The sequence below is a fragment of the Macaca fascicularis genome, chromosome 10 (genome assembly GCF_037993035.2).
Source record: "Macaca fascicularis isolate 582-1 chromosome 10, T2T-MFA8v1.1".
Lineage (NCBI taxonomy): Eukaryota > Metazoa > Chordata > Mammalia > Primates > Cercopithecidae > Macaca > Macaca fascicularis.
The window spans coordinates 23,609,101-23,635,596 of record NC_088384.1 but is presented as its reverse complement, the minus strand read 5'-3'; the positions used below and the strand labels follow the sequence as shown (position 1 = coordinate 23,635,596).

The window sequence follows — 26,496 nt, the reverse complement described above, 5'->3', positions numbered from 1 at the left end:
AGCTGTGTTTTAGGAGAGTTCTTGTGTCTGCAGAGCGTTTGTTGAAATGAACTGTAAAAAGACTGGGGTCCAGGAATCTAGTTTAGTGTCCTTTTTTTTAACCCCGTATTTGATGGGATATGAAATAGGATAAGCAAGGCAGACACGGTAGGGGATGGATATGAAAGAAGTGACATGTGCTTATTAACTTTCCTATGGATGAGGGAAAAGTGAAATACAGATGGTCACGTTAAATTTAGTTTGCAAGGCTGCTCCTCAGGAAACTGGAGATGAAGGAATAGAAAGAATGCACTAGAACTCCTTGTCTGTGGGTTTGTTATCTTGGGAGGATGTTGGTATCACTGACACACAAATCAGAGGGAAAAGGATGACTTCAGGTTTGGATGAAGTCCCTAAATAACCTTCTGGGCCTCCCTACTTAAAATCTCTCTGATTCTGTGTTTCCGAGTGTGGTTTTATGACTCCCTTCTAGAGAGTGGAAAACTCAAATTTTGTGTATAAACTCTGTCCATATCTCTGGGTGACCCCTGAACCACTGGACAGAAGAGAGTGGAAAACTCGAAAGGGGATGATAATAGTATCTGCTTTTGTTTATTTTCTATATTATAATAAAGGTAAAATGAGATATGGAATAAAAAATATTTTACTACCACAAAATATCACATATAACAATATTTTATTGTTAGATAGACCCAATTATACCCTCCCCCAAATAACATCATACTTTCAGTGTCAGCTCTACATTCAGAACTAAGATGGCAAAGCAGTTTTACCATATTTATTGCCAAACACTATTGTTGCCCTCAAGAAGCAAGGAGACAGACATATTAAATGAGTGAGACTATCTTGGAAAAGGTATCCAGGAAACTGTAACATTGGTAACTCCAGGGAGGAAAATTAGGTGGTGAGAAAAAGAGATGGGAGGGAGACTCTTCAGCATGCTTTTCTTTTGAACCTTTGAGTTTTGTACCATGTGCAAGTATCACTTATTCAAAAACTAAAAAATGCAAATAGTTAATGAGTACATGCACATTAGAGAGCTATCAGTGCATCGATGCATCATTTTGATACATTATACATAGGAATGCATGGCTTTCTCTATAGCATCCAGAAACCAATAATGCCACTGGTATTCCACCCAGGCCACGCCCCTTGCATAGCAGCTTGGCAGCAGCTGCAAAACCTCATTGGGTCAGCCAGGACAGACTCTTACCATGCTAGGGTATTTCCTTTCAGTGATTATGGACACACGTTCTCTTCCCACAGTGGTATATGCAAGGATAATTATACTTTCCACCAACATGAGATTCTTCCAAAGAAGGAAGTGAAAATCCATGGATACTAAAGAAAGTATTGGGTTACTCTGCCACAGTTCACAGTCTACGTACTTAGTCCTCTTCTTTCTCCATTGACTTAGGGTATGCTTCGAGGTCACTGATAATCTTTAACCTAAGTGAGCTGACATTCTTTCCAGACTGCTCTGCCATAATAACATTATTATTCTTCACAAAATGGTCCGGCCAACAAGAGTTAGGCATGCTAACTGTGATCATTTTTCATTTAAGAAAACACCCTATAAGGCCAAAATAATTTAAGAAAACATGTTTTCTATGGTTAAACTGAGGGCCAGCAAGCTCCTTTGACAGCTCTGCTGCTGCAGTACTTAAGACAGCTAAAGTGTCACAGCCTCAGGTGCCCTTCAGAAAAAGGAGATACTTTGTTTTCTTTTTTGCTTATTTTGAATGACAGCATGACAAAATTATTCAACTTTAATTCTAATAGAAAATGGAGTAAAAAAAGAAAGAGTTCTACACCATTTCAGACTGTAAGCTTCCAATGAGTTAGGCTCTGTCCATGTCAGGAAGGTTTAGAGAAGGGATTTTGGCTTGGACTGTGCACAGCTAAAACCTTGTCTCCCTGAACATTTATTCCAGTTAGGTAATTTTCTGCCAACACAATCAAAGACATTACTAGGAAATGTACATATTTCATACTTGATATATTCTTATAGCATTTGCTGGACCAAACCAAATGTAGTTTTCATTACAACCAGAAAGTGAGTCTTCCCCCTCATACGCACAATTATTTCTTGCTTAAAGGCAGATACGCAACAAGACTTTTAACTGTTGGCCAGGATTTTTTATTAAGGCAGAGGTATCTCTATTTTTTTCCAGCCTTACTGAGGCATAATTAACAAATAAAAATTGTATATATTCAAAGTGTATGTAATACTTTGATATATGTATATACTGTGAAATGATTATGGTTACCACACTCAATTAACACATTAATTACCTTACCTAGTTACCATTTGTGTGTGTGTGTGTGTGTGGGGCGGGGAGGACACTTAAGATCTACCGCACTGGCAAATTTCAAGTGTATGATACAGTGTTAACTATACTCACCATGCTGGACATTAGATCTCTAGACTCACTCATCCTATATAACTGAAAGTCTGTCTCCTTTGACTGACTACTACTCATTTCCCCCACCCCCAAACCTCTGGTTACCACCATTCTACTCTCTTCTTCTATGACTTAGATTTTTATAGTCTATATATGAGCTCATACAGTATTTGGTCTGTCCAACAGGTTTTAAAAATGGTTCTTTATTTTCCCCTTAAAATAACAGACCATGGGGAATATTTAACCAAAAAGACAAAGACAGAACAGGCAAAATGATATTGAGGTGTCTCACTGGACAACCTGGGACTGTGGGGTCTTTCTCAAATGTAAACCTGCCTATTCCACGCTTCTGGCCCTGGCTGCAGAGTGCGTCCCCCTAACGCCCTTTGTGACCTCCTGGGGTCTGTCCCCAGGCACCTCTCCAGCCTGTTCCCAGTGGTGTGCTTGATATTCCTCCCTGCATCTCTCTAAGTGTGGCACTGCACCCCCAACCTTGCTTGTACTGCTCCTCCACCTGTATTTGGCAGGGCAAAAACCCACTGCACTTCCCGCATAGATCAAGCAGCCCTTTCTCCAGGAAGACTCTCCTGACTGAGCCCTCCCCAAAGTACCAGTAGCCCCTTCCACCTCTGTGTGCCTATGGGAACCCAAACCCTCCTTCCACTTTTCTCATAATAACCAACAGTGGCAGCAGCTACATTAGACTTCTTATATGCCCAGCTCTATCCTCCTGCTTTTCAGGTATCATGTGTATTGTTACAAAAGTTCCATGAGATTAAATTGCTTGCTAAAGGTCATGCAGCTAGTAAGTGGCAGTCAGGATTGGGCATATTTGTTTATATTTTTTCTCTCCTATTAAAGTGAGAGCTTCTTATAGCAGGAAACATATTGGCTTTATCTCTGTAGCCCCACTACTTAGCAGAGGCCCAGGCATGTAGTATGCATCTGACAAATGTTTCCTGAATGAATATTTCAATAATTAGGTTTCTTGCAAGTTAGACTGACTGCAATATCTCTTATAATATGAAATACTGAAAATTCCAATGATAAAAGATTTGGAAAATTGGGGGGCAAGCAAACTTGGTGCCCATCACAAGATAAATGCTAGATGTTTGTGAAGCTTATGCTTGTATTTCTGAGTGTCTCTACTCATGACATCTACAAACCTACGAGCTCCTCAAGGAAAGGAACTGTGTTTTTGCTCTGAATCCTTGGGGCGCATCACAGCCACTGGCACAACAGAGATATTCACCAAATAGTTGCTAAGTGAATAAATGGGTTAAAAATGAATGAATACTAGATTTCAAATTCTATTTGGGTACAAGGCTAAGTTACTTGGAAAAATGCTTTTAAAATTGTCCATTATATTTTCATTATAAACACTTCCCAGCTGTTCTTTTAAGCAGAGTTATATCACACTAAGTGATATTTTATTTATCTCCTCTTTGCTACCTGCTTCTTAGCCCATTTTGATTTAGGCAGCTTCAGATTTATCCTGGAATCTACATGCCTAAGCTATGTAAAAGTTGAGTAGACCAATTTATTCATATACTATTAACTTAAACTTAGCTCATCTCTAATTTAGTCTTACAGCAGCAAATAATTCAGAACTTCATTATCGCAGGTCAGATTCCATTTCTATAAATACTGTTATAAACTCCAGGCAACACCCACATGTCTCAAACATAGGAAAAACTCCATTACAATTAAAGACTTTTCATGAGCCTTGACAGAGCTCTAGTAAGAGCTTATCCACAGTAAATGCTCGCCCCTTAAGAGAGATAAATGGCTTGGTGGAAAAAGCAGTAGATTGGCACCTGGAGACCTGGGTTCAAGTTCTGACTCTGTCATCTTTAGCTGTGTGACCTAGGATAAGTCAATTTTCTTGTTTCAAAAAGAGGGGTCATAGTTGTCCTGCCTCTCTCAAAGAACTACCGCAAGGATTAAATGAGGTACTATGTGCAAAAATGCCTGGTAGGTTTTTTTGTAACCACATGTGTAACAGGTGACATTTTTATTGTTAGAGCTGATACTTCATTCCATTCTGGGCTCCCACAATTTAATCTCTTTTTTTCCTGTTTTTTAGTCTCAGTGGGCAAGGAGTTTACATTCTGAGGTCTCTATTTCTTTAAAATTGCATTTCTCTTTCAAATGAAGTCAAATATGCAACAGATCCAAGTCTGTTTTAAGGTTGAGCTAAAATCACCAAAGCAATTACTTAGGGGGAGTTCAGGGAATTGTATGTAAGATTAAACGATCACTTTAATGTTTGAATAGAAAAATAGGTAAATTCTCAAGGACTGCTTAATTATTTCTTTCATGATGTGGTTTGATACGAACTATTTTTATTTCAAGAACTTTCCAGGGTAATGAAGGATTTATTTTTTGAAAATATTCTCCAAGCCAAAGGACTTTTATTTCTCAATGAGAAATAATTTCCCTTGCTCTCAAATTCATTACAGTAACATTATTTAAACGATACGTCAGATTGCACTGTGACAGAAGATTTCTCTATTTTTTCATCTGGTATATATTTCTACGTTTTTCTCTTCTCTATTGTACTGCTGATGTCAGTGGGAATACCCAGTACTTAGAGACCAAAAGGAAGTTTCCAGAAGAGGAGGACAAAAGTCTACCAAAACCTCCAAAAAGACAGCAAAAGTCTGGAAAGGCAGTGAGTGAGTCATTTTCTCTTGATCTTTTTCTCTTCCTCAAACAAAATCATTCGAAAGCAATTTCAGAGCCCCAGAAGGCATGTTGGCACTCTGTTTTTGATAAGTTCTTTTTAAGGCCCACATTTGTATTCTAGTTCCATCATTTAATTAAACATGAATCCTTGGACAATTCACTGAAGAGTTCTGAGCTTTGACTTTGTGCTAGGTAAAACAGAGGCCACAATCAGCACCTCAGAGGATGATCTCCTGAGTTCATACACCTGTGTCTGACACATGGAAAGTGCCCAAAAAGGTCATTTCCCTCTTCTTTGTCCAAAAAGAAGCAAGCTGAGAGGTTCTAATAGGAAGTGAGAGTTAAAATGTGAGCATTAACTTGGCATAACAGAGCACTCAGCAAAGCATCTTATATATCTTGGCTTATTAATATTATTCATTAGCATAAGATGAAATAAAAACTGTGTCTATCTACTGAGAAATTCTGTCTGCCACGGGAAACCAAAATGACAAGCATTATATAGAATCTGGATTCTCTTGCCTGTTTGACTCATTTTCAAAGACAAGTTAGACAAGTAGCTTTTTTTCTCCTTGAAACTTTCATCCAACTAAATTCTCTATCCCTTTTCAACCTAGCCACTTCTAACATTCAAAAACACCACATTCCCAAGTCCTTACTATAAGCTCCACTGAGTTTCTATTTCTAGGATTTAAAGCACAACATTGAACCAAAGTACGAAGAAGCAGACAAGAAGAAAAATACAATAAAGCATTAGCCTACATTAAATTGAAAGAAAGGTTGTACAAACACACACACACCACCACCACCACCACACACACACACACACACACACACACACACACCCCTTGTTCTTTTCCATTTTACTCTGGTATTAACCCAGGGTGCTCATTCTATATCCTCCTTTGGAAAAAATAGTATTTTTACTTGTATATAGTCAGACCCATTCTAGCAACGATCAGAAAACTTCTAAGCTTCAGCTTTAACACAATTATAAATCAACAGTGCTTATATGGGGAAAAAAGGTAGAACCACTTCATGCAGTCATTCAATGAATATCCCCTGAGGCCCAGCTACATTCCAGGTTCTATACTGATGTAAATTGAATAGATCAATCTCTGCCCTAAATGGGCCTCCAGTCCAATGGGAGAGCGAGAAATTACAGAGTTAACCTCCACATAATAAATACTACCGTGATTAGGGACAGCCAAAAAATGAAAGACACAAGGTGCTGAGATAGACAAAAATAGCAGAAACCCACAAAAGTAAGAATACTCAAGCCTAACAAATAGCTTTTTTTGAAAACAACCCCAAAGAAATTTCTGTAGAGGACAGGGATGTGGTATCCAAAACATTATTAAAAGGCAAGTCTAGGTTGGGTGCAGTGACCCCCTCCTGTAATTCCAGCAGTTTGGGAGGCCGAGGTGGGTGGATCACCTGAGCTCAGGAGTTTGAGACCAGCCTGGGGAACATGGTGAAATCCCATCTCTACAAAAAAATACAAACATTAGTTGGGCATGGTGGTAAAAAGAGGCAAGTCTAAACGAAATAAGAGATAGTTTAAAGTGGATAATATCTGAAGGAAAGAAAATCAATGTTCTGTGTCATTCAGTCATTCCATTTCATCTTTATCATGAAAAGCTTTGTCTAACCTTGAGGTGATAATCAATATATGTGACACAGGTTCAACCTATTAAGTCTAAATTAATAAACATACATACTAACTTACAGTGTAATTTTCAAGCTATCCCATAGCTATATTGTTTTGAGAGCACAGTATGTCAACCTAACTTTGGACTTTAGCTGCAAGCATCCATTGCTACTTGATCCAACTATGAGACAGGTGAGGGAGCAGCAAAAGAACTAAAGCCTCTATGAGTAACACACTTGAGGAGGCCCTGGTGTCAGGGCATGGGAGGAGAATGAGTGCTGGACAGCTAGGGGCCAAATCCAAAGGTGGGAAAGGTAGTCAGTCTTTTCTAAAAGCAGGAATCTTTTATTAAGGCCGCCAGAAAATGATGTGTTATCTCCTGACATCTCTAACTGGCAGGAGGCACACACAAAAATTAAGAAAAAGACAAGTTTGCAATGACAACTTTGTCTCCACCAGCCAGCATATTTTTGGAAGTGACAGATCCTTAAATCAATTCTGTCTCTCCCTGCTTATTAGCAGTAACTCCTCACTGCATTAGCATAAGTCTATCAAAAGCTAGGAAAGAACATCTCATTACTTAATGTAATGAGTCTTAATGTGTTACTGGGAATCAGAAGAGTTTCATAAGCTGGCCTTGGGGTCAAGTTTTGAGATGTGGATGTTAGCTCAAGGTCTGTCATTAACTACCTGATCTGGATAAGTCCACCTCTTTGATCGTCCCAGATGATATTACATGTTCATGGCACTTCACAGGAGTGGAAGTGGGTAGGAAAAGGCTAGAGAAATATAAGAAATAACTATGAAATGCATGTTATCACTGAGTCATGCTTTGTCTTGTAGATGATGACGGGCTAACCACACATTAATGATGCTATGTTGACCGTGTGTGCAAGAGAAGGTGTGGTTTATTCTATCAGCCCCCAGTAGTTTGTTCTCTCACACCCTTGCTCATCCACTCATTCGGTAAATATTCATGGAGACTTCTTGTGTACTAGGCGTGGCCAGGAGCTTGAAATGCAGACATTAGGCATGATCACTGCTAAGTCGTCATCTGGCCTGCAGGGACATTCATCAATGGGACTGAGTTCAACTGTCCATCTGTATTATTGAACTAGGTTAACCAATAAGGATCCATTAGGGTGCTATGTATTGCATACCCAGACTCTTCTAAATCCTGGTCGGGAGGTAGAGAAAGTGGGCAAACATGGGTGGGTCTGCTCCACAGCAGGTATCCTCCACTTCAACCAGTTTGGCCCCCATTTTTGGCTCTTACTCACCTGTGTAAGCAATTTCAGGCTTCAATGCATACTGAAGACATCTAGGAAAAACGATGCCCCAGGGAATAGAACTCCAGGGGATCCCATGCTATCAGAAGAAAGTAATTGCAAGCTTACTAGAATGTGTATGGTGCAGAGGTAGCAGGGGGAAGCCGGCTCCTGTTGGAACAGAGGGTTGACACCAGGAGATACAGTGGGACACACAATGGGGCCTCATAGCCAACTTCATCTCCAGGCACTCCTCTGTCACCATCCTTCTCTGTGGCTGATGTGTGCAGGAGTACTCGGATGACAGTGACCTCTTAGAAAATGCCTTAAGTAGCAGGAAGCCAGAAGCACTGATGGAGAAGATAGGAGGCAGGTGGCCAGGCTAGTCCTGTGGGCATGTTATCATAAAAGCCCAGCCTGGTGTGGGAGAAAAGAAGGGGTGATTCTAGAAGCAAATGGGTAATATCAAACAGAGGTTAGTGACTGATTAAATCAACAGCAATAAATGAAAGGGAGATTTAAGGACAAATGATTCAAAAGCCTCAAAACTAAGGAAATTGAGAGGGAAAGATGGAGGCTTTTAAATAAATGGGAATAAATATGCACCTGATTGAGGAACTGCATGAGAAAAGGTCAGATTTTGGATAGGCTGAGTTTGAGGTGAATTCCAGGGGAAAGTCAAGCTTAGAAATCAAGCGAGACACTGAGCCAGGGACATATATCTGTGTCCTTGGGATAGAACAAGTTTCTAAAGGAATGTCCATTAACCAAGAGTGCCCACAGTTTTGGAGCAAAAGGAAGATGAGAAGCCACAGAAGAAGATGGAGGAGTTCTTGCAGATGCTCACCAACACAGAGGTGTGTGCTATGTTAAGGGAAGAAAGATATAAGCAAGAAAATGGTCAGCCATCAGACACTGAAGGAAACAAGGAGCGTGAAGCCTGAGAGATCATCATTCTCTTTCTCCAGGTCTCTGGAAACAGTGGGTGTGAGTGGGAAACTGGATCATTGTTCAGCACACATCCACTCCTGTGGGAGGAATATATTCTCTGCCCTACTGATGTTGGGCTTGATATGAGATTCGCTTTAGCCAATGAAATGTGAATGGACAAGAGGTAAGCAGAGGCTTGAAATGTGTCTCTTTATTTCCCTTTGTCTCTTGCAATCTTAACTTTTACCATCTCGACTTGTGGACACAGAAGGAACTGACTTAAACTTAACAGGCAGTATAAAAAACAGAACCACCCCAGTTTACCCACAGACCCAGAACAAGAAATACATGCTTGTGGTTAAATGTCTCTGAAACTCTGGCATGCTGCCTGGCATTACTGGAGGAAAACCTGGACAGTACTGTGTGAGTTGTGGGTCTGACACAGTTAAATGTGTTCCTTCATGGATGGCACCCTCTGGGCCTCCTTATTACTGTGCTCAAATCATAAAAGTACAAGCAAGATGAAAAACAAAGCCTATTTCAACCAGTTCAAAGAGGAACTTGGTGACTATATACTAGGGTTATTTTCCTAAAGCCAGAGAAGTCAAGATTTACACGTTAAATATCTTAAATATCGATTGTTACATAAAGTTTTATAAAATCAACCACATAAAAAAAGACTGAGGAATTTTTTAAATCTTGTCCTGGGGTAAAGTGCAAGATACACAAAGTAAGGGATATTGAGATTTGATAAGTTCAAATGATTTTTACAGAATTGGTTGTAGCAACATCCAGCTAGCAGCTGACATGGAACCAAGAGGGAAGGACTGAATGTCTGAATTAATCAACAGATTCAGAATCCCACCCTGCCCCTTCTCCCTCCAGCTCCTGTTCTAACAGGAATGCCATCCCAAGCTTTGGGACCATGAATAAAGGATTTGGAACAAGAGATAAAAGAAGAAATGTCTGGTGTTCAACAGTGCCTCTGGCAGGTGTTCAGAGCATCTGACAGATTGGTCCCTGCCCTATAGCACAGGTGCAGAAGTGTCAGGCCCTGGTACAAGACAGCCTAGGTCATTCTGAATTCCAGTGAGAGGCTCATGACACTTTTCCCCACATCAATGTGGTCTGTTTTTTGCCTTGGGCTGACACCACCATTCACCAGATTATCCCTCCCATGTACAATGGGATAACTCACACCTAGCAATTTCGAGTTCTGCTTTTGAAAAAGGTCATGAGGCCAGATGTGGTGACTCACGCCTGTAATCACAGCACTTTGGGAGGCAAAGGCAGGTGGATCACCTAAGGTCAGGAGTTCGAGACCAGCCTGGCCAACATGGTGAAACCCTGTCTCTACTTAAAATACAAAAATCAGCTGAGTGTGGTGGTGCACGCCTATAATCCCAGCTGAGGCACGAGAATCGCTTGAACCTGGAAGCAGAGGTTTCAGTGAGCCAAGATTGCACTAATGCACTGCAGCCTGAGTAACAGAGAGATACTCTGTCTCAATCAATCAATCAATCAATCAAATTAAAATAAAAAAGGTCACAAGAAACATAAAAGGAGATTATATTTAGGCTATTTCAGAGGTTATTCAAGAAGACCAACTATAATTATCCTCTTGTTAAGCTGCTGACTTACGCTAAGAAGCCTACAAAAGCCTTCTGAACTCATTTTGTTCTCAGTCTTTCAGGAGTAGAAATTCAAGAATCAGGAGCACAAGACGAGTCTATAGTGTGTCCCACTCATTCCTGCAACTGCGTCTCTTTAGTGCTCTAGTCCCTAATGTGGCATCAACTTTTTTTTTTTCCTCAAGCAGATATAGCTGAGCCTGAGTGAGTTGCTTCACAGATAAGGCTATGCCTGCCTTTTGGAAGCCAGCCACGATAGGAGAGGAGGCCACAACAAGACAGAACACAGAGACTCAGCCAGGAAATCCCATCCTATTTGAGAAGGAGCTCAACTTTGGATCTTACAAGAAAGGGGTGAGCATCAGGAAGCAGAAGCTGGGGAACTGTGATGTAGCAAGCTATAATCCCTGCAGCAAAGGACAGACTATCTTCCTCCTGCAAACACCATTCAACATCTGGAATGTCTGGACCCTTTCTTTCCTCCATGCCCTTGCCTGGTGAGAAACTCCTCTGCCTGGAATGGCTTTTCTCCTCCTACCCTTTAGGGCCCAGTTAAAATGTCACCTCCTTGGAAGCCTCTTGAATCACTGCCTCACTCCCCAAGTAGGCAGAGCGAGGCACAGCCCTCTTTGTTCCGACCTTTATCAGAACAGTTCTCACGTGGTAGATTAATAATTTACACGTTTGTTGCATGCTACACACCATGAGCTACTGTAAGGGCAAGAATTCCAGCTATTATTCATGCATATATCTCCAGGCCCAGCATCAGCCCTGGCACAGACTACATGCTCATAAAATATTTTCAAAATGGCAGTACCCTCGTTTAGAATGAAATTGGAAACTCTTTGTTTTAAGGAATAAAATAAGTGCCAAAATATATTCTATCTACCTTTTCTCCACAGAGTTCTGGAAAGGATTGGGGGTAAGAAAAAACATTTGTCTTGTAAAGTAAAACTTACCAATTTGGATGAATTGGGAGGTCAGTCTCAATTAGCAAAAATCCTTAATTAGAAATACTTATAATGACAATTTTAAATGTTCAAAGACCTACTGCACATTGAATGAGGCTAATGATGCAGCAATGGCATAGTCACCAGTGCATGGGGACTGCTTTAAAGAACAGATAGAAATGATTTGAATCAGTCTATCAACTGTTCATTTACATCGATATATTAAAGATGAGTTGCAATCCTGCTTTTGTAATTCATTTGCTTAAAAACCCCTGTCTTCTCTCTTTTTGGGGAGCTGAAGTAGGGGGGTAAAAGGGAATCTCTCTGGAATTGTATTAATCATACGTAATCTTTGGATTGTGACACTCTTCCATCATGCACAGTCTGTATTCATTCATGCATTCATTTTTTCATTCATTCAGAGACGGGGTCTCATTCTGTTGCCCAGGCTGGAGTGCAGTGGCACAACCATAGCTCACTGCAGCCCCAAACTCCTGGGTTCAAGTGACCCTCTCACCTTAGCCTTGCAAGTAGCTGGGACTTCAGGTGTGTGCCACCACATCGCTGCTTTCATTTATTTATTTTGTAATTTTAAATAATGTAATAAACATGCACAAAACCATTACCCAAAACAAAAGCCAGGATCTTGAGAATAACATACCTCTAATCATTTGTTACTTCCCAGTGAGTGCATTCCTAGCCTGAGGTAGGTCCCATCCCTAATCCCACAGCAATCACTCCCTGGTTGTCCTTTCTATACAGGTTTTATTGCATCTTTCTGTATTCTGAAAAGTATATTTTTATTGTCTTTAACTATTAAAAAGATGTCATCCTGTAGGTAATGTTTTAGAATTTACTTTTTCACTTATTAATTATTATAGTTCTATTATGTAGCCACTATCTTAGGGTTCACAGTGGCTCATTTGTTGTTGAAACCTAACAGTCCATTTTAGGATTGCACCTCTATTTATTCATCTACTCTCTCACTACATGTGGGTTGTTTCCAGAATTTTGCTATTGTTTACAGTGCAGCTTTGAAGATTCTTGTTCATGCACAAGACTTTCTCTTGGATATTACACCCAAGTGTAAAGGGTATGTACATATGTGATCTATTTATTTATTTACTGAGTCAGGGTCTCATTCTGTCATCCAGGTTGGAATGTAATGGTGTAATCATAGCTCACTGCAGCCTCAAACTCCTGGGCTCAAGTGATCCTACCACTTCAACCTCCTAAAGTGCTGGGATTACAGGTATGAGCCACCTCACCTGGCTAATATTCAACTTTAGATGGTCATGACACGCTTCTTCTGATGTGGTTATGCCAATTTACTCTCCCACCAGTCATTTGACCCTCCAATACTTGATATTGTCAGACTTGTTAATATTTGCCGCTTGTTATCAGTGTAGAATCAATGGAGTTATCAGCATTATGAACAAGTATAATCTAAATTAATCAGGATTTTGAAATAAGAAAATGTATTTGATTACAAACATAACTTTCACTGTAGAAAATTTGTAAATATAGAAAAACACCAAAAGGGAAAAAACGTTAACAGCTATAGTTTATCAAGGTTTAATATTCTTTTACAATGAAGGAACATTTACCCCATTAAAAGGGCAGTCTACAATTGCAATTTGTTAAAAACCCCTTGGGAGTGCTCCTTCCAGACCTGACCTACTACTGAACAAAGCCCTACCCAGTCTTAGATTCCCTAAAGTGCCACTGTACCGTTCTAGGAGGCCAGGGAACAATTTACATACTGCAAGATGCTGGCTAAGTATCAGAATTAAAAACTGAAGATGTGTTTTGAAATTCATAACATCTCCCTTATGGGAGGCTTATGTTCTATACAGTGGTTTCAATCTACGCCTCTTTTGATCTGGGAGGAAGCGACTGGAAGTTCTTATTAAACACTTAATAAAAGCACTTATTTTATTTTTAAATCCATTTTCAGAAACTCCTTTGTAGCATTTTACTTCCTTTCAGCAGCAAGATGCCATTAAGGAGAGCAAAAACAGTCTGCAGAATAACAAGGACACCAAGGCTAGGCTGCGGGTAACTGAATAAAGGTGTCCCCCAAGGCATAGAGACTCAGTTTCTAGGGGCACAGTGCATTTTACAAACACTAGCCCAGCATAAATGGAGTCTGCTTACAGAACATCTTCTGGTGACTAAATTTCAAACTTACTGATGTCTAACCATGAGTCAGGTACTGTGTTAGTGAGAATTCAGAAAGAAGGACACAGCACCTACCCTCTAGGGCGTCACCATCTGCTTGGAAAGGCATACAAACTACATAAATATAAAACTGGAAAAAACAAAATAAGTGCTATTATTAGGTACACAGAGGGGAGCAAAGACCTGATGTGGACCAACAAGGATGGGAATAATTCTGATGAAAGCAGTGTGAAATATAAACAGAGCTCCAAAGGGTGATTAGACTATCACAGGAAAATATAGTCCATAAAAAAAGTTCAGGCAGAAGGGAGAAGCACTTCATTCGGAGAACTAGTCAGTTGTTCATGCAAACATTTCTTAAGCATCTACTATGTTCCAGAGCTGCCCTAGAGACAGGGAACACAAAGAGGTGAATGAAACTAACAACGGAGCTTCTGAAAGGCTTTTCTGAGAAGGTAGGAATTTGAAGGATGAAAGGAACCAGCCACACCAAGAGCAGGGGGCAGAACTTTACTGAGAAAAGGAAGAGCACGTGGATAACTCTAAGGTGGGAAAGCCCTTGGTGTAAACTAGGAGGTGAAAGGAGGCCAGGGGTCACATGGAAATGCGAAGTTGAAGAAGGATTGTAAGTGCTGTTGAAGGGTGGGTAGAGGCTAGATCACACAGGCATATAGGTCAGCATAAGGAAAGTGAGCTGGAGTCTAAAGACCATCAGAAACTCTGAAGACATTGAAGTGTGTTTGGCAAGCTTTGTGGTGGGTAGAAGGGCAAGGAAACAGAATCCCAAATACATCTTTGAAAGACCACCACTCTAGCAAATGGGTTTGGAAAGCCATGAGAGGGAGAGGGAGAAGAGAGATCAGACAGGAAGTGGTAGCAGTGGTTTAGGATAGAGATGATGGTGACCTGCACTGTACACGTAGCAGTGGAGACAGAAGTGGATTGATTAAATATGTATTTTTAAAATACTTTAAAAATTTTTGGTAAAAAACATAACATAAAATTTATTCTCATAACCATTTTAAGTATATGGTAGTGTTAACTATATGTATCTTGTGTGCAACAAATCTTGAGAAATTTTTCATCTTATAAAACTGAAACCCTATATCCATTAAACAACTCCCCTTTACTCCTCCTACCCATCCCTGAGGACTACCATTGTAGTTCCTGTTTCTAAGAGCTTGGCTACTTCAGATACCTTATTGTGAAATAAGCCAATCACACACAAAAAGACAAATATTACTAAATGAAATCATGTAGTATTTGTCTTTTGTGATTGGCTTATTTAACTTAGCATAATGACCTCAAAATTCATCCATGTTGTAGCATGTGACAGGATTCTCTTCTTCCTTTTCTTCCCCGATAGAGTCTCGCTCTATCACCTAGGCTGGTGTACAGTGGCACAATCACGGCTCACTATAGCTTCGACCTCCCGGACTCATGACCCCCCTACCTTAGCCTCCTGAGTAGCTGGTACTATAGGTGCACCACTGCATCTGGCTAGTTAAAAAAATTTTTTTTTGTAGAGACAGGGTCTCACTGTGTTGCCCAGGGAAGTCAGGAACTCATGGGCTCAAGCGATCCTCCTGCCTAGGCCTCTCAAAGTGCGGAGATTACAGGCATGAGCCACCATGCCCAGCCGATTTTCTTCTTTTATAAGGCTGAGTAATATTCCATTGTATACACCACATTTAAAAAATCTGTTTATCCATAGGTGGACTTTTAGGTTGCTCCTACCCCCTGGCTATTATGAGTAGTACTGCAATGAATATGGGTGTGCCAATATCTCTGAGATCATGGTTTCAATTCTTTTGTATATACCCAGTAATGGGATTGCTGTATTGTTTACTAAATTCTATTTTTAATTTTTTGAGGAATGTCCATCTGTTTTCTATAGTAGCTGCACTATTTTACATTCCCACCAACAATGCACAAGGGTTCCAATTTTTCCACATCCCGGCCAACACTGGTTATTTTCTATTTTTTTGAAAGTGACCATCCTAATGAGGAAAAAGGTTTCTCATTATGCTGTTGATTTGCATTTTGCTGATGATTAGTAATGTTGAACATCTTTACATATGCTTGTTGTTCATTTGTATACCTCTTTGAAGAAATGTCTACTTAGGTCCTTTGCCCATTTTTAAATTGGATTTTGTTGTTGTTGTTAAGTTGTAGGAGTTTTTATATATTCTGGATATTATCAGATACATGGTTTGCAAATAATTTCTCCCATTCATAGGTTGCCTTTTCACAATGTTATTTCCTTTGCAGCACAGAAGTTTTTAAGAAGTTTGAAGTGGTCCTCTTTCTCTATTTTTCCTTTGTTGCCTGTGCTTTTGGTATCATACCAATAACCATTGCCAAGTTCAATGTCAAGTAGCTTTTCCTCTATGTTTTCTTCTAGGAGTTTTATACTTTCAGGTCTTATGTTTAGGTCTTTAATCCATTTTGAGTTAATTTTTGTATGTTGTATAAATAAGGGTCCAATGTTTTTCCTTTTGCATGTGGATATCCACTTTTCCTAACACCATTTATTGACGAAATTGTTCTCTCCCCATTGTGTTGCCTTTGTGGAAGATCATTTGACATACACATAAGGGTTTATTTCTGGGCTATTCATTCTATTTCATTGGTTTATATGTTTGTCTTTATATCAGTATCATATTGTTTTGAAAACTGTAACAAAGAAATACACATATGTACATATATATTTATATAATACAATTATATATAAGATGGACATACATAAATACATATATATGTGCATATATATGGACATATATATTTTTTGGAGATAAAGTCTCTGTTGCCCAGGCTGGAGTGCAGTGGCACGATCTTGGCTCACTGCAACCTCTTCCTTCCAGCTTCAAGCGATTCTCACGCCTCATCCCCCCAAGTAGCTGGGATTACAGGCGCATGCCACCACACCCCGCTAATTGTAATAATATTTTGAAATCAGGAAGTATGATGCCTCCAGCTTTATTTTTTTTTCCTTAAGATTGCCTTAGCTATGTGGGGTCCTCTGAGATTCCAAATAAATTTTAGAATTTTTTTCTATTTCTGTGAAAGTATGCCACTAGGTTTTTTTCTTTTTCAGATGGAGCCTCACTCTATTGCCTAGGTTGGAGTGCAGTGACGTATGCCACTAGGTTTTTTTCTTTTTCAGATGGAGCCTCACTCTATTGCCTAGGTTGGAGTGCAGTGACGTGATCTTGGCTCACTGCAACCTCTGCCTCCTGGGTTCAAGGGATTCTCCCCCTTTAGCCTCCTGAGTAGCTGGGATTACAGGCATGCGCCACCAAGCCCAGCTAATTTTGCATATTTAGTAGAGATGAGGTTTCACCATGTTGGCCAGGCTGGTCTGGAACTCCTGACTGAATTCAGACGATCCACCCGCCTTGGCCTCCGAAAGTGCCGGTATTACAGGCGTGAGCCACTGAGCCCAGCTGCCACTAGGATTTTGCTAGGGATTACCCTGAATCTGTAGATCACTTTGGATAGTATGGATGCTTTTTAACAGGATTAACTCTTGTAGTCCATGATCATAGGATATCTTCCCATTTATTTGTGTCTTAATTTCTTTCAGAAATGTTTGTAGTTTTCAGTATATGGATCTTTCCCTTCCTTGGTTAAGTTTATTCCTGAGTATTTTGTTCTTTTTGATGCTTTGGTAAGTGGGATTGTTTTCTGAATTTCCTCTTCAGATTTTTCACTGTTAGTGTATAGAAACACACTTGATTTTTGTTCATTGATTTCATATCCTGCAGATTTACTAAATTTGTTTATTAGCTTTAATAGTTTTTTGGTAGAATCTTTTGAGTTTTCTACATATAAGATCATGTCATCTCTGAACACAGATAATTTTACTCTTTCCTTTTCAATTTAGATATTTATTTCCTTTCCTTATTTAACTGCTCTGGCTAGTACTTCCACTACTGTATTGGAGATATGACAAAAGAAGGCATCCTTGCCTTGTTCCTAGTCTTACATGAAATATTTTCAAATTATTGCCCCTTAGTATGATGTTAGCTGTGGATTTTTCATATATGGCCTTCACTATGTTGAGGTAATTTCCTTTTACTATCTTGCAGTATGGTTTTTATCATGAAAGGGTGTTAAATTTTGTCAAATGCTTTTCTGCATCAACTCAAATGATCATGTGTTTTTTGTCCTTCATTCTGTTAATGTGGTGTATTATGCTGATTGATATTCATAGGTGAACCATCCTTACATTCCAAGAGTAAATCCCACACAGTCATGGTACAGAATCCTTTTAATGTATTATTGAATTCAGTTTGCTAGTATTTTTTGAGGATTTTTGCATTAATTTTTTTATGATAAATATTGATCTACAGTTGTTTTACTTGTGGTATCTTTGCCTGATTTTGGCATCATGGTAACTCTGGCCTCATAAAATAAATTAGTAACATTCTTTACTCTTTAATTTTAAAAAAGAATTTGAAAAGGATTGGTGTTAATTCTTCCTTAAATGTCTGGTAGAATTCCCCAGTGAATACATCTAGTCCCAAACTTTTCTTTATTGGGAGGTTATTGGTTACTGATTTAATCTTCTCACTAGTTATAGATCTGTTTAGATATTTTATTTCTTCATAATTCAGTCTTGGTAGGTCATTCAAAATGTATTTTACAGAAATATATTTCTACAAATCTGCAAGATAAATTGATTAGAATGAGGGAAAGAGAAAATAATGGATGATGATTCATTTTTTTTGGTCTTAAGCAACTAGTTATATGATGGTGCAGGAATCAGGATAAAGATTAAAGTAGAAATGGGGACATTAAAGAGTTAGGCTTTAGGTGTTTTAGACCAGAGATGCCTGGAAGATATCCAGACATAGATGTTTATTGACAGCTACATATACAGATCCAGAGCTCAGAGACCCCTGAGCTACAGTAGAGAGACAGAAATTACAGGGTACATTTAGAGAGCAGAGAAGAAGGCCTAGTGGTTGAAATACAGTATTCACCAAGAGACAAGAATAGAAAATAAACCCAGAATGCCTTCCTAGCACTAGATCATGGTGACAGGCTCTGACACTGGGGTTTTATTCTCTGTAAAGCCAAATTACAAAAAGGTTTTCTTTCTCCCTTTGATATGACAGAATTGTTTATTCATGGCTATTTATTTCTCATTTAAAAGTACTACATGCCTAATTGTAAAATAAAATAACAAGCATCCATAATTCCACCATTCATTTATAATCACCACTAAAATATAGCCTAGTCTCTTTCCAAGAATTTTTCTTTTCATACCCATATTTTGTACGACAAAATTTAAATTATACTATACACAGTAATTCTATATCCTATTTTTTCACTTAATATTTTGTCTATGTGATTAAACATTTGGCTATTTGATTAAAATTCTTTGTAAACATAATTTTAATTGCAACATAACATATTGAATAGATATAAAATAATTTGTAATTTAATTATTGTTGTATATTTGGTTTGTTTTCAATGTCTTCTATAATATATAAACTTAGGACAGATACTAGTATGTACAGATCTTTGCTCCATTTCTAAAATAAATAATTTTGAGATCAAAGGGCATAAACATGTAAAAAGATTTTTTATACTATTGGCAATTTGTTTTTAGAAATGCAAAATCAAGGTATATCCCTACGATATGAGCCAGGTCATTCACTGCATCCTTAATCTCATTGAGCATTACGGTTTTAAAAAATATTTACTAAATTTATAGATGAAAAATAATACTTCAATGAAATTTTCTTACTGTTTTCATGAAACTAGGAGATACGAATTGCTCTCACAAACACTCCATTCCCGTAAATTCAAACCACGCCAATAAAGGGTTTAATTTTAATATTATAATCAACAATATGAGTTTAAGCTCACAAAATACGAACAAATCTCTAACAAGACTACTCCGAAGCAATAGGAAAAACCTTATTTCTAGCAGTCTAAGGGGAAGATCTAGGCCACTGAGGGCAGCCCAACAAAGTGATGCTGAATGTCAAGCCACATAACCTGCTGGAGATCCTAAGGACTCATAAGAACTTGTAAGCTCTCTGTGTAGAGCAGAGGGGAAATGGTTAACATGGGAAACACAAGCAAGCTGCAGTCTTTCCTGTCTCTCTACCATTGATAAAGAGATGAACTATAACTCAAAAGACATTTTTAAATTCAAAAGGCACCTGGAAACAGAATTACTCAACCTCCAGCATCTTAGAAAAGAACTGCTTAGACACAGGTATTTAAAGTTCAACCATGACATCCAGTGAGGAGCATGGAAGAGTGAGACCAAGGGTAATCCTCTTCTTTCTCCTGGTGAATTTTAATCTAGATATCTGGAAATTTGAATTAGGTAAAATTTACATTTTCATGCAGGCTGAGCCCCATGAATGTTTGGTTTAGACTGAGATGACTTGGATGTGGCCCCCACATTGCCAGAAGGGAGAGGCCACCTTCATGTATGCAGAGGTTTCAAATGGCAGGTGTCATACACTCAAGTACCTTTAGAATCTTGGTGGCCAGCAGTAGAAACACAAAAAAGGGAAATCTAGGAGGGCAGACTCTGGCAGTACCCATTTCTAACACTATCAAAAGGAGGGAGAATCTTGGCTTAGGGACACAAAGTCCCATCAGCAAGGCTGACCCCATGGTGGACATGTGGTCACCGTGCTCTCTTAGATCCCTGCTGTCCCTCCTCCCATAAGTATTTGAGTGCTTACTCTATAAGGTACTATACTAAAGATTAGGGATCCTGATGAATAAGGCAGACATAGCCCCTGTTCTCACAGAAATGAAAAAGAGTAAACAAGAGAGTATACAAAACCTTTCAATTAAAATTGTAGTAAGTGCTTACATGAAAATGTTGGGTATAATGAGAATGTACAAATGGGCATAAGGGGTAGGGAAAACTATGTTGGGAGTTGTAGAGGCTTCCTTAAGGAGGGAATATTTGAACTGAGCTCAGAGGATGAGGAGAATTAAACTGCCAAAGGTTACCCCAGGCAGTATACACAAAGGTCTTCAGCAGCCCTTGGTGGACAAGATCTCTCAGATGGTTCTCCTGCCTTCCCTTGTTCAGGTCCCATGCTTCTTGTCAACCTTTCTAACTATCATTTGGTTTCTCATATAAATATACTTGCAGATAAAGAATGTACATAATACCTGGCATTCTAGTTTGTACAACTTTCTTTGAGCTTGGTTAATGAAAGTTCACTCCCAAGAGGCAAACCCTCTTTGGGCATGTTAGCAACATCAATCAGGTTTTCAAACTTAGAAGGCCACACTTCAGAGCTTGCCCCTCAGTTTTGGGATAGTAGGGGCTATGTCTGCTTTTTCATCAGGATCCTTGATCTCTAGCATAGTACCTTACACAGAGTGAGCACTCAAAATACTTGTGGAAGGAGGGACAGTGGGGGGACTAAGAGAACATGGCAACTGCATGTCCACCATGGGGTCAGCCTTTTCGATGGGACTTTGTGTTCCTAAACCAAGATTTTCTCTACTTTTGATAGTGTTAGAAATGAACACTACCAAAGCCTGCCCTGCTGGCTCTCCTACTTTTGGGTTTCTATTGCTGGCCAATCATGCCCCTCTAACTCTCACTTGGGACATGTAATACCTTTGGTCAGGTTATAGTCTAATCACACTGGCCTGAATTTCTGTCTGCTGAAGCAGCTTTGTATACCTCTGGTCTAATGTCTAACCTAGTTCATTATGGTCATTTATAATTTCAATCTCAGAGGACAGTCTTACTTCCAAGTTCTTGGGAGTTACCACCCTGTCAACCCCTGTAATTGCCAAACTGTTGCCTGGGTTGTTAAGGATGGGGATACTTCAGGATGCACAGCAGTCATAGGATAAATAAGAGAAGCACGTGTGCATGTGGCTAAAGCCTGTTCCTACTTCATAAAAACAGAAGCTAGAAATGAAATTCTTATATTTGGCTATTTTCTCAAAATATGATATTAATTTTGAAAATCAGAAACAGAACAAGCACTGGCCTGGAAGTCTGGGTGAGATCTAGACTGTTTTGATCCTGGCTCTGACATTAACTTGGCTGTCAGCAAGTCCTATTTCAGTGTTAACTTCTGTTAAATAAAGGGGTTGGACGAGATGACTACTACAGCCCCTTCCAATATTGACATTACATTATTCAATAATTATTTTTCAACTAACTCTTTCTTCACCAACTTAATAAGCATCCCAAAGATCAGTCCAGCTGCTGGCAGCAACCACCACATACTTGGAAATCTGGGTGAAGCATCTCTAAATAAATCACAGAATTACCTAAGGATTTTCATGATTACAAATGAAATCATTCAGGAGATGAGCAGAGATTCTTGGGACCTGATACAAGCTAACACAGCAGATTCTCTGACACACAGATCTTCTGGATTCTTGGTAATCACTGGATGGAGAACGGAGATGCCTGGGAAATCTGGTTACAACCCAGCTCTAAGGTACCCTCTTCCTTTGATTTCCCCTAGAAGCAGGGTGCTTGTGGAAATTATTTTTTCATATGTAAAATAGTCAATCATTATGATAAAATGTTTCCATAAGCTTATACCTTTTACAACCTTTGCAAAAAGCAGTTCCCTTATCTATTCTTCACATTTGAGAGTTCAGCTCCTTTCACCTCACCCCTCAGCTCACAGATCTGTGCACATATCCTGTCACTGGTACTAAATTACTCTCTCAAATAGGTGTTCAGCTATAGTACAAACAAACTCATTATAATTTGTTTATAACAAAAAATAATCTCAGTTCTAATTGGCTGGTATGTTAAATTCAAAGCCACGTTTATGTTTAAACAGTTTACAAATCCTGCTTAGAGGAATGGGCATGTCTGATGAGGCCCTTCCCCATCTGATGGAAAATCACCAAAAAAGAATAAAGACAGACCACTAAGGGGCTTACACTCCAGAGACACATATTTGTTTCTGCTGCAGCAGCTGTGAACAGACTGAGCACAACCACATGAATTCCGAAAGATTTCTTCTGTTAGTTCAAATAGAATGTTTACAAAAAATAATACCCTGAGATTTATCTGAAAATGGGCTTGGGGATGTTTTACTACCTACCTTGAGTAGTGAGACTCCACCCCCAGGGCCTCCCGGACACTGGCAATGTGATGCTCCAGGGCTGAGCCAGTTGCTGTTGGAAGGGTTGCACTGCTGCTGGCCTGGAAGTCACTTGAGTTTTCCACTGTGTTCTCACCCAGGTAGTGTTCATTAAACTTCAGAATTCCTGAAGCAAAACAGGCACAGCTGACATTATACACAATTAGGGTCAGGGAAAGGAGAAGTTGAAGGCAGGGGACAGGACTGCCAATGGTATGTGACTTCTTTGACAAGCATGCCATCCTGCAAACCCTGTGAAAAAATCCTGAAATCCAAGGTCTCAAGAGGGCTTTCTCTATTTTGGTCAGTATCCTTTTCACAGCTTTTACCATTAGGTGTGGTGTTTGAAACCAAGGAATTCTAGATACAGTCTCAGAAACTCCTGGAATTATGATGACTTCATATGTGTTTCAAAACAGATGCTTCTTAGAAGCACCAACTAGGGAAAGTCTCCTTTCAGGAATAGTGCATGAGTACGCCAAGACATATTCCTTATACAAACTGAAATCTCAAAGAAAAATATAATTGGCCAAGTGGAAGTTGTGTTCCAACAGTGCTTTCATTTCACAAAAGCAAATTATAATAAACATGTAGTATAAAGGCCAGATAAAAACATTTTAAACCATTTTTAAATAAGACTAACTGGTCAGTGGTTATTAATGAATTAAAGGAGCAAAAAATGATGTCTGCATGAAATTGAGGCAGTCCACAGTGGTTTTCTGGCAATAAATAGGATATATTCTCAAATGGTAATGAGGTGTGTCAGCTCTGGAAAACGCCAGTCCTCTCTGATTGGATTAGCGCCCCCAGTGAAAGCTTCAGAGCCTCATTAAGAGCAAAAAGGAATGGAAAAAGAAACAATAGGAGCCTCATTATACATGGCTCATTATTACAGGAATTCAGATATACCACCTGTCAAATCATGTCCCCAAGATGTAACAACCACAGAGAGAAGGAGTTTGATACCTCCCAGTCATCAACTGTGTCCTCACGAGTATCAGTGCCACTCTGGGAGCTGGGATCCACAAAGATTCCACTGTGGCCAACGCTTACTAACCAAGTCACTGTAAAAATCACAATTTAAAACCTTTAGCATTAAAAATGTCAGCTGTAAGAATATTCTTTGTGGAAAGCCCATAAAGAACATGGAACTAAAGAGAAAAAATTATTAAAAACAATGCCGAGGTATAGAATGTATAGGCACAAATGTTCAGAGCCTAAAAGCATCTGGGAGCTGTCATCCAGCCATCATTTTTTTTTTTTTTTAATCAAAGGGATAGAAACATAATCAAGAAAATCTTGTCAATTCTCGCTGGCAGTTAAAGTTTTTGAAATTGGCTTACAGATATTCAAGAGGCCCATTCTTTAAGATTACCAATTATAAGATCCACTTCCCCAGTCAATAAACTCTAATTGGATCTGGTGTGTCTCCAACTTGGTAAAGCCATCAGCATTTTATTATGCAAAAAATATGGCCCTAACAGCTAATTACTGTTTCTGTATTTAGTGAAAGTGTTACAGCCTGAACATTTAATGCTGATTTAATCAAAGGAGATTTTTACTTCTGAAATAGATTTACAGCAGAACCGGTTAAAAATGGGTTCTGTTAAACTCAGAAATTTCAAGCATAGGACTTATTTATAACCTGTGATAGAGTTGCCATTATCATTTTAGTCTCTTTAACTTTGCCATGACAAAGGGTCACAATTATTAAACCATATCTAGAAAGAATTCGTTAGGTCTTGCAGTCATCGCTTTATTAGCTAATGAACAACAGCTGCCTACACACAGGGCTGCTAGTGAAATTAACTCGTCTGCTCTTAGTCTTCCTTGATAAATGCTTCCACATTCAACAGTGATGAGCAGCGATTTCTTGGGGGAATGAGAAAGCTGGGCTGTCTTATTAATTGAATGCCCCACCACAGCATATCCACTGCCGCTGAGGTTTTGCTAAAATCTGACATCAGTTCCTTAGGATGATCTATGATAATGCACCTCTTCCACCTCTATTCATTAGACTTTTACAGGTCTAGTCTTCTAATTGCCCTGTTCCCACAGAAAGAGATCTTACCTGCCCCAGGAGCAAGCAGCCAGCTATACAGATAGCCTGCAGCCAGGGAATAGTAAAGCACTAGTCCCCTCTGGCCATTAACCATCTCTAAGATCTGATCAATAGTGACTGGGGAGTAGGGGTCAGAGTCCTGTTGTCCTGTTTGTCGTTCCACCAGAAGATCAGCAAATGCCCTTGTCCGTCCCCTTTCTGCCACGGCCAGGGCTTCATCATGATGGCCTAGGAGACAAAGAGATATGCTGAGGGGTCCATAGTGAGTGTGCTTACTTAGAGAGGCCTATCAGGGACGGCCATCAAATCCTGGGCAGAAACCTCACTGCCTCTGCTCTCCAATATGTGACAGAATCTCAGTCACACTGCTTCGAATTCAATTCCCTGCCTCAGATGGTGGGTGCAGTGTCCTGCATGACTGATTCCACACTACCCTAAGCCATCAGGCCTTCGCCTGTCTTGCAGCCAGCGCCACAAGAGAGCTGATCTAATTCAGTGAACTTGTCCTTAGCCCTGTGCCATCTCTGCTCCACTTCCTGAGTTGCTCCCTAACCTGGTTTGTTTTTTTTTTTTTTTTTTTTTTTTAACCTCCTGCCTGGCTTCTGACACCAGGTTTATTGGTGTCACTTGGCTCTCTATGTGTCCTTTTTTTCTTTTTTTTAAGACAGGGTGTCACTCTATCTCCCAGGCTGGAGTATAGTGATGCAATCTTAGTTTACTGCAACCTCTGACCCCCTGGGTTCAAGCGATTCTCCTGCCTTAGCCTCCCAAGTAGCTGGGATTACAGGCATGTGCCATCATGCCTGGCTAATTTTTGTATTTTTAGTAGAGATGGGGTTTCACCACGTTGGCCAGGCTGGTCTCAAATTCCTGGCCTCAAGTGATCTACCCGCCTCAGCCTCACAAAGTGTCTGTGCGTCTTCTGACTCTCTCTCCTCCCTCCATGCGGGCCTTCTATGCATAACATTGTCCAGCCTTATCCATTTCTCCCCAGATTATACTTCCGTCCATTTACGCATGCCAGTCCCTCTCCTGGGTGTGCCCTCTTCCCTTTCACTGGCCTTGTCTCAAGAAGAGGGATGCTAACAGTTGTCCTGCCTATTGCAAAGGGCTAGTTTGAAGATTAAATGAAGCACTACATGAAAAGATGCCTGGTAGGCCTACTTACATCACCACATGTATAACAGGTAGTAGTAGTGTTGTTGGAGCTGATATCTCATTCCATTCTGGGCTCCAACACACTTTTTCCCTTATCCCCAGGGGCAAAGAGTTTAAACCTCTCAGGTCTCTATATCTTTAAAATTGCTTCTCTATCTCAAGCTTTTCCTGTCTTTTAATCAAATTTTGAATCCCACTTTCCTTAAGAAACTGGTCTATAATCTAGTTTAAAAGCTAATGCACCAATATGAAAGCACAAAAAATGTAAAGGAATTGTTTATAAGTGCTGAAGGAACACAATGCAGAGGATTTACTTTTGTAATAAATGTAAATATGGAAGAGTTTCTATAACCAGTGTCCAAAGAAAGCAGACAGAAGCAGACCAGATGCTGCAGCTGTGACAGCACTTCAAGGATGCCTTGCTTCCTGCAGTTTGGGTATCAGAAGCAAGTGGAG

At 39.6% G+C, this 26,496-nt stretch overlaps 1 protein-coding gene and 1 long non-coding RNA gene across 11 annotated transcripts in view; one reads left to right on the top strand and one right to left on the bottom strand.

Annotated features, from left to right (window-relative positions):
• TTC28 (tetratricopeptide repeat domain 28) overlaps positions 1–26,496 on the bottom strand; it is a 727,080-nt gene that overhangs the window by 82,507 nt on the left and 618,077 nt on the right. For all 10 annotated transcript variants that reach the window (XM_005567710.4, XM_045364300.2, XM_015457345.4 and 7 more), the window contains 2 exons: positions 24,892–25,110; positions 22,782–22,947 (listed from right to left, as the gene is read on the bottom strand). In XM_005567710.4, the coding sequence (XP_005567767.3) occupies positions 22,782–22,947; positions 24,892–25,110 (385 nt within the window). The remainder of the gene's footprint in view (positions 1–22,781; positions 22,948–24,891; positions 25,111–26,496) is intronic.
• LOC141407856 (uncharacterized) lies at positions 16,707–17,821 on the top strand. The gene is made up of 2 exons (XR_012418893.1): positions 16,707–16,825; positions 16,895–17,821. It is a non-coding gene; the product is annotated as an uncharacterized lncRNA (long non-coding RNA).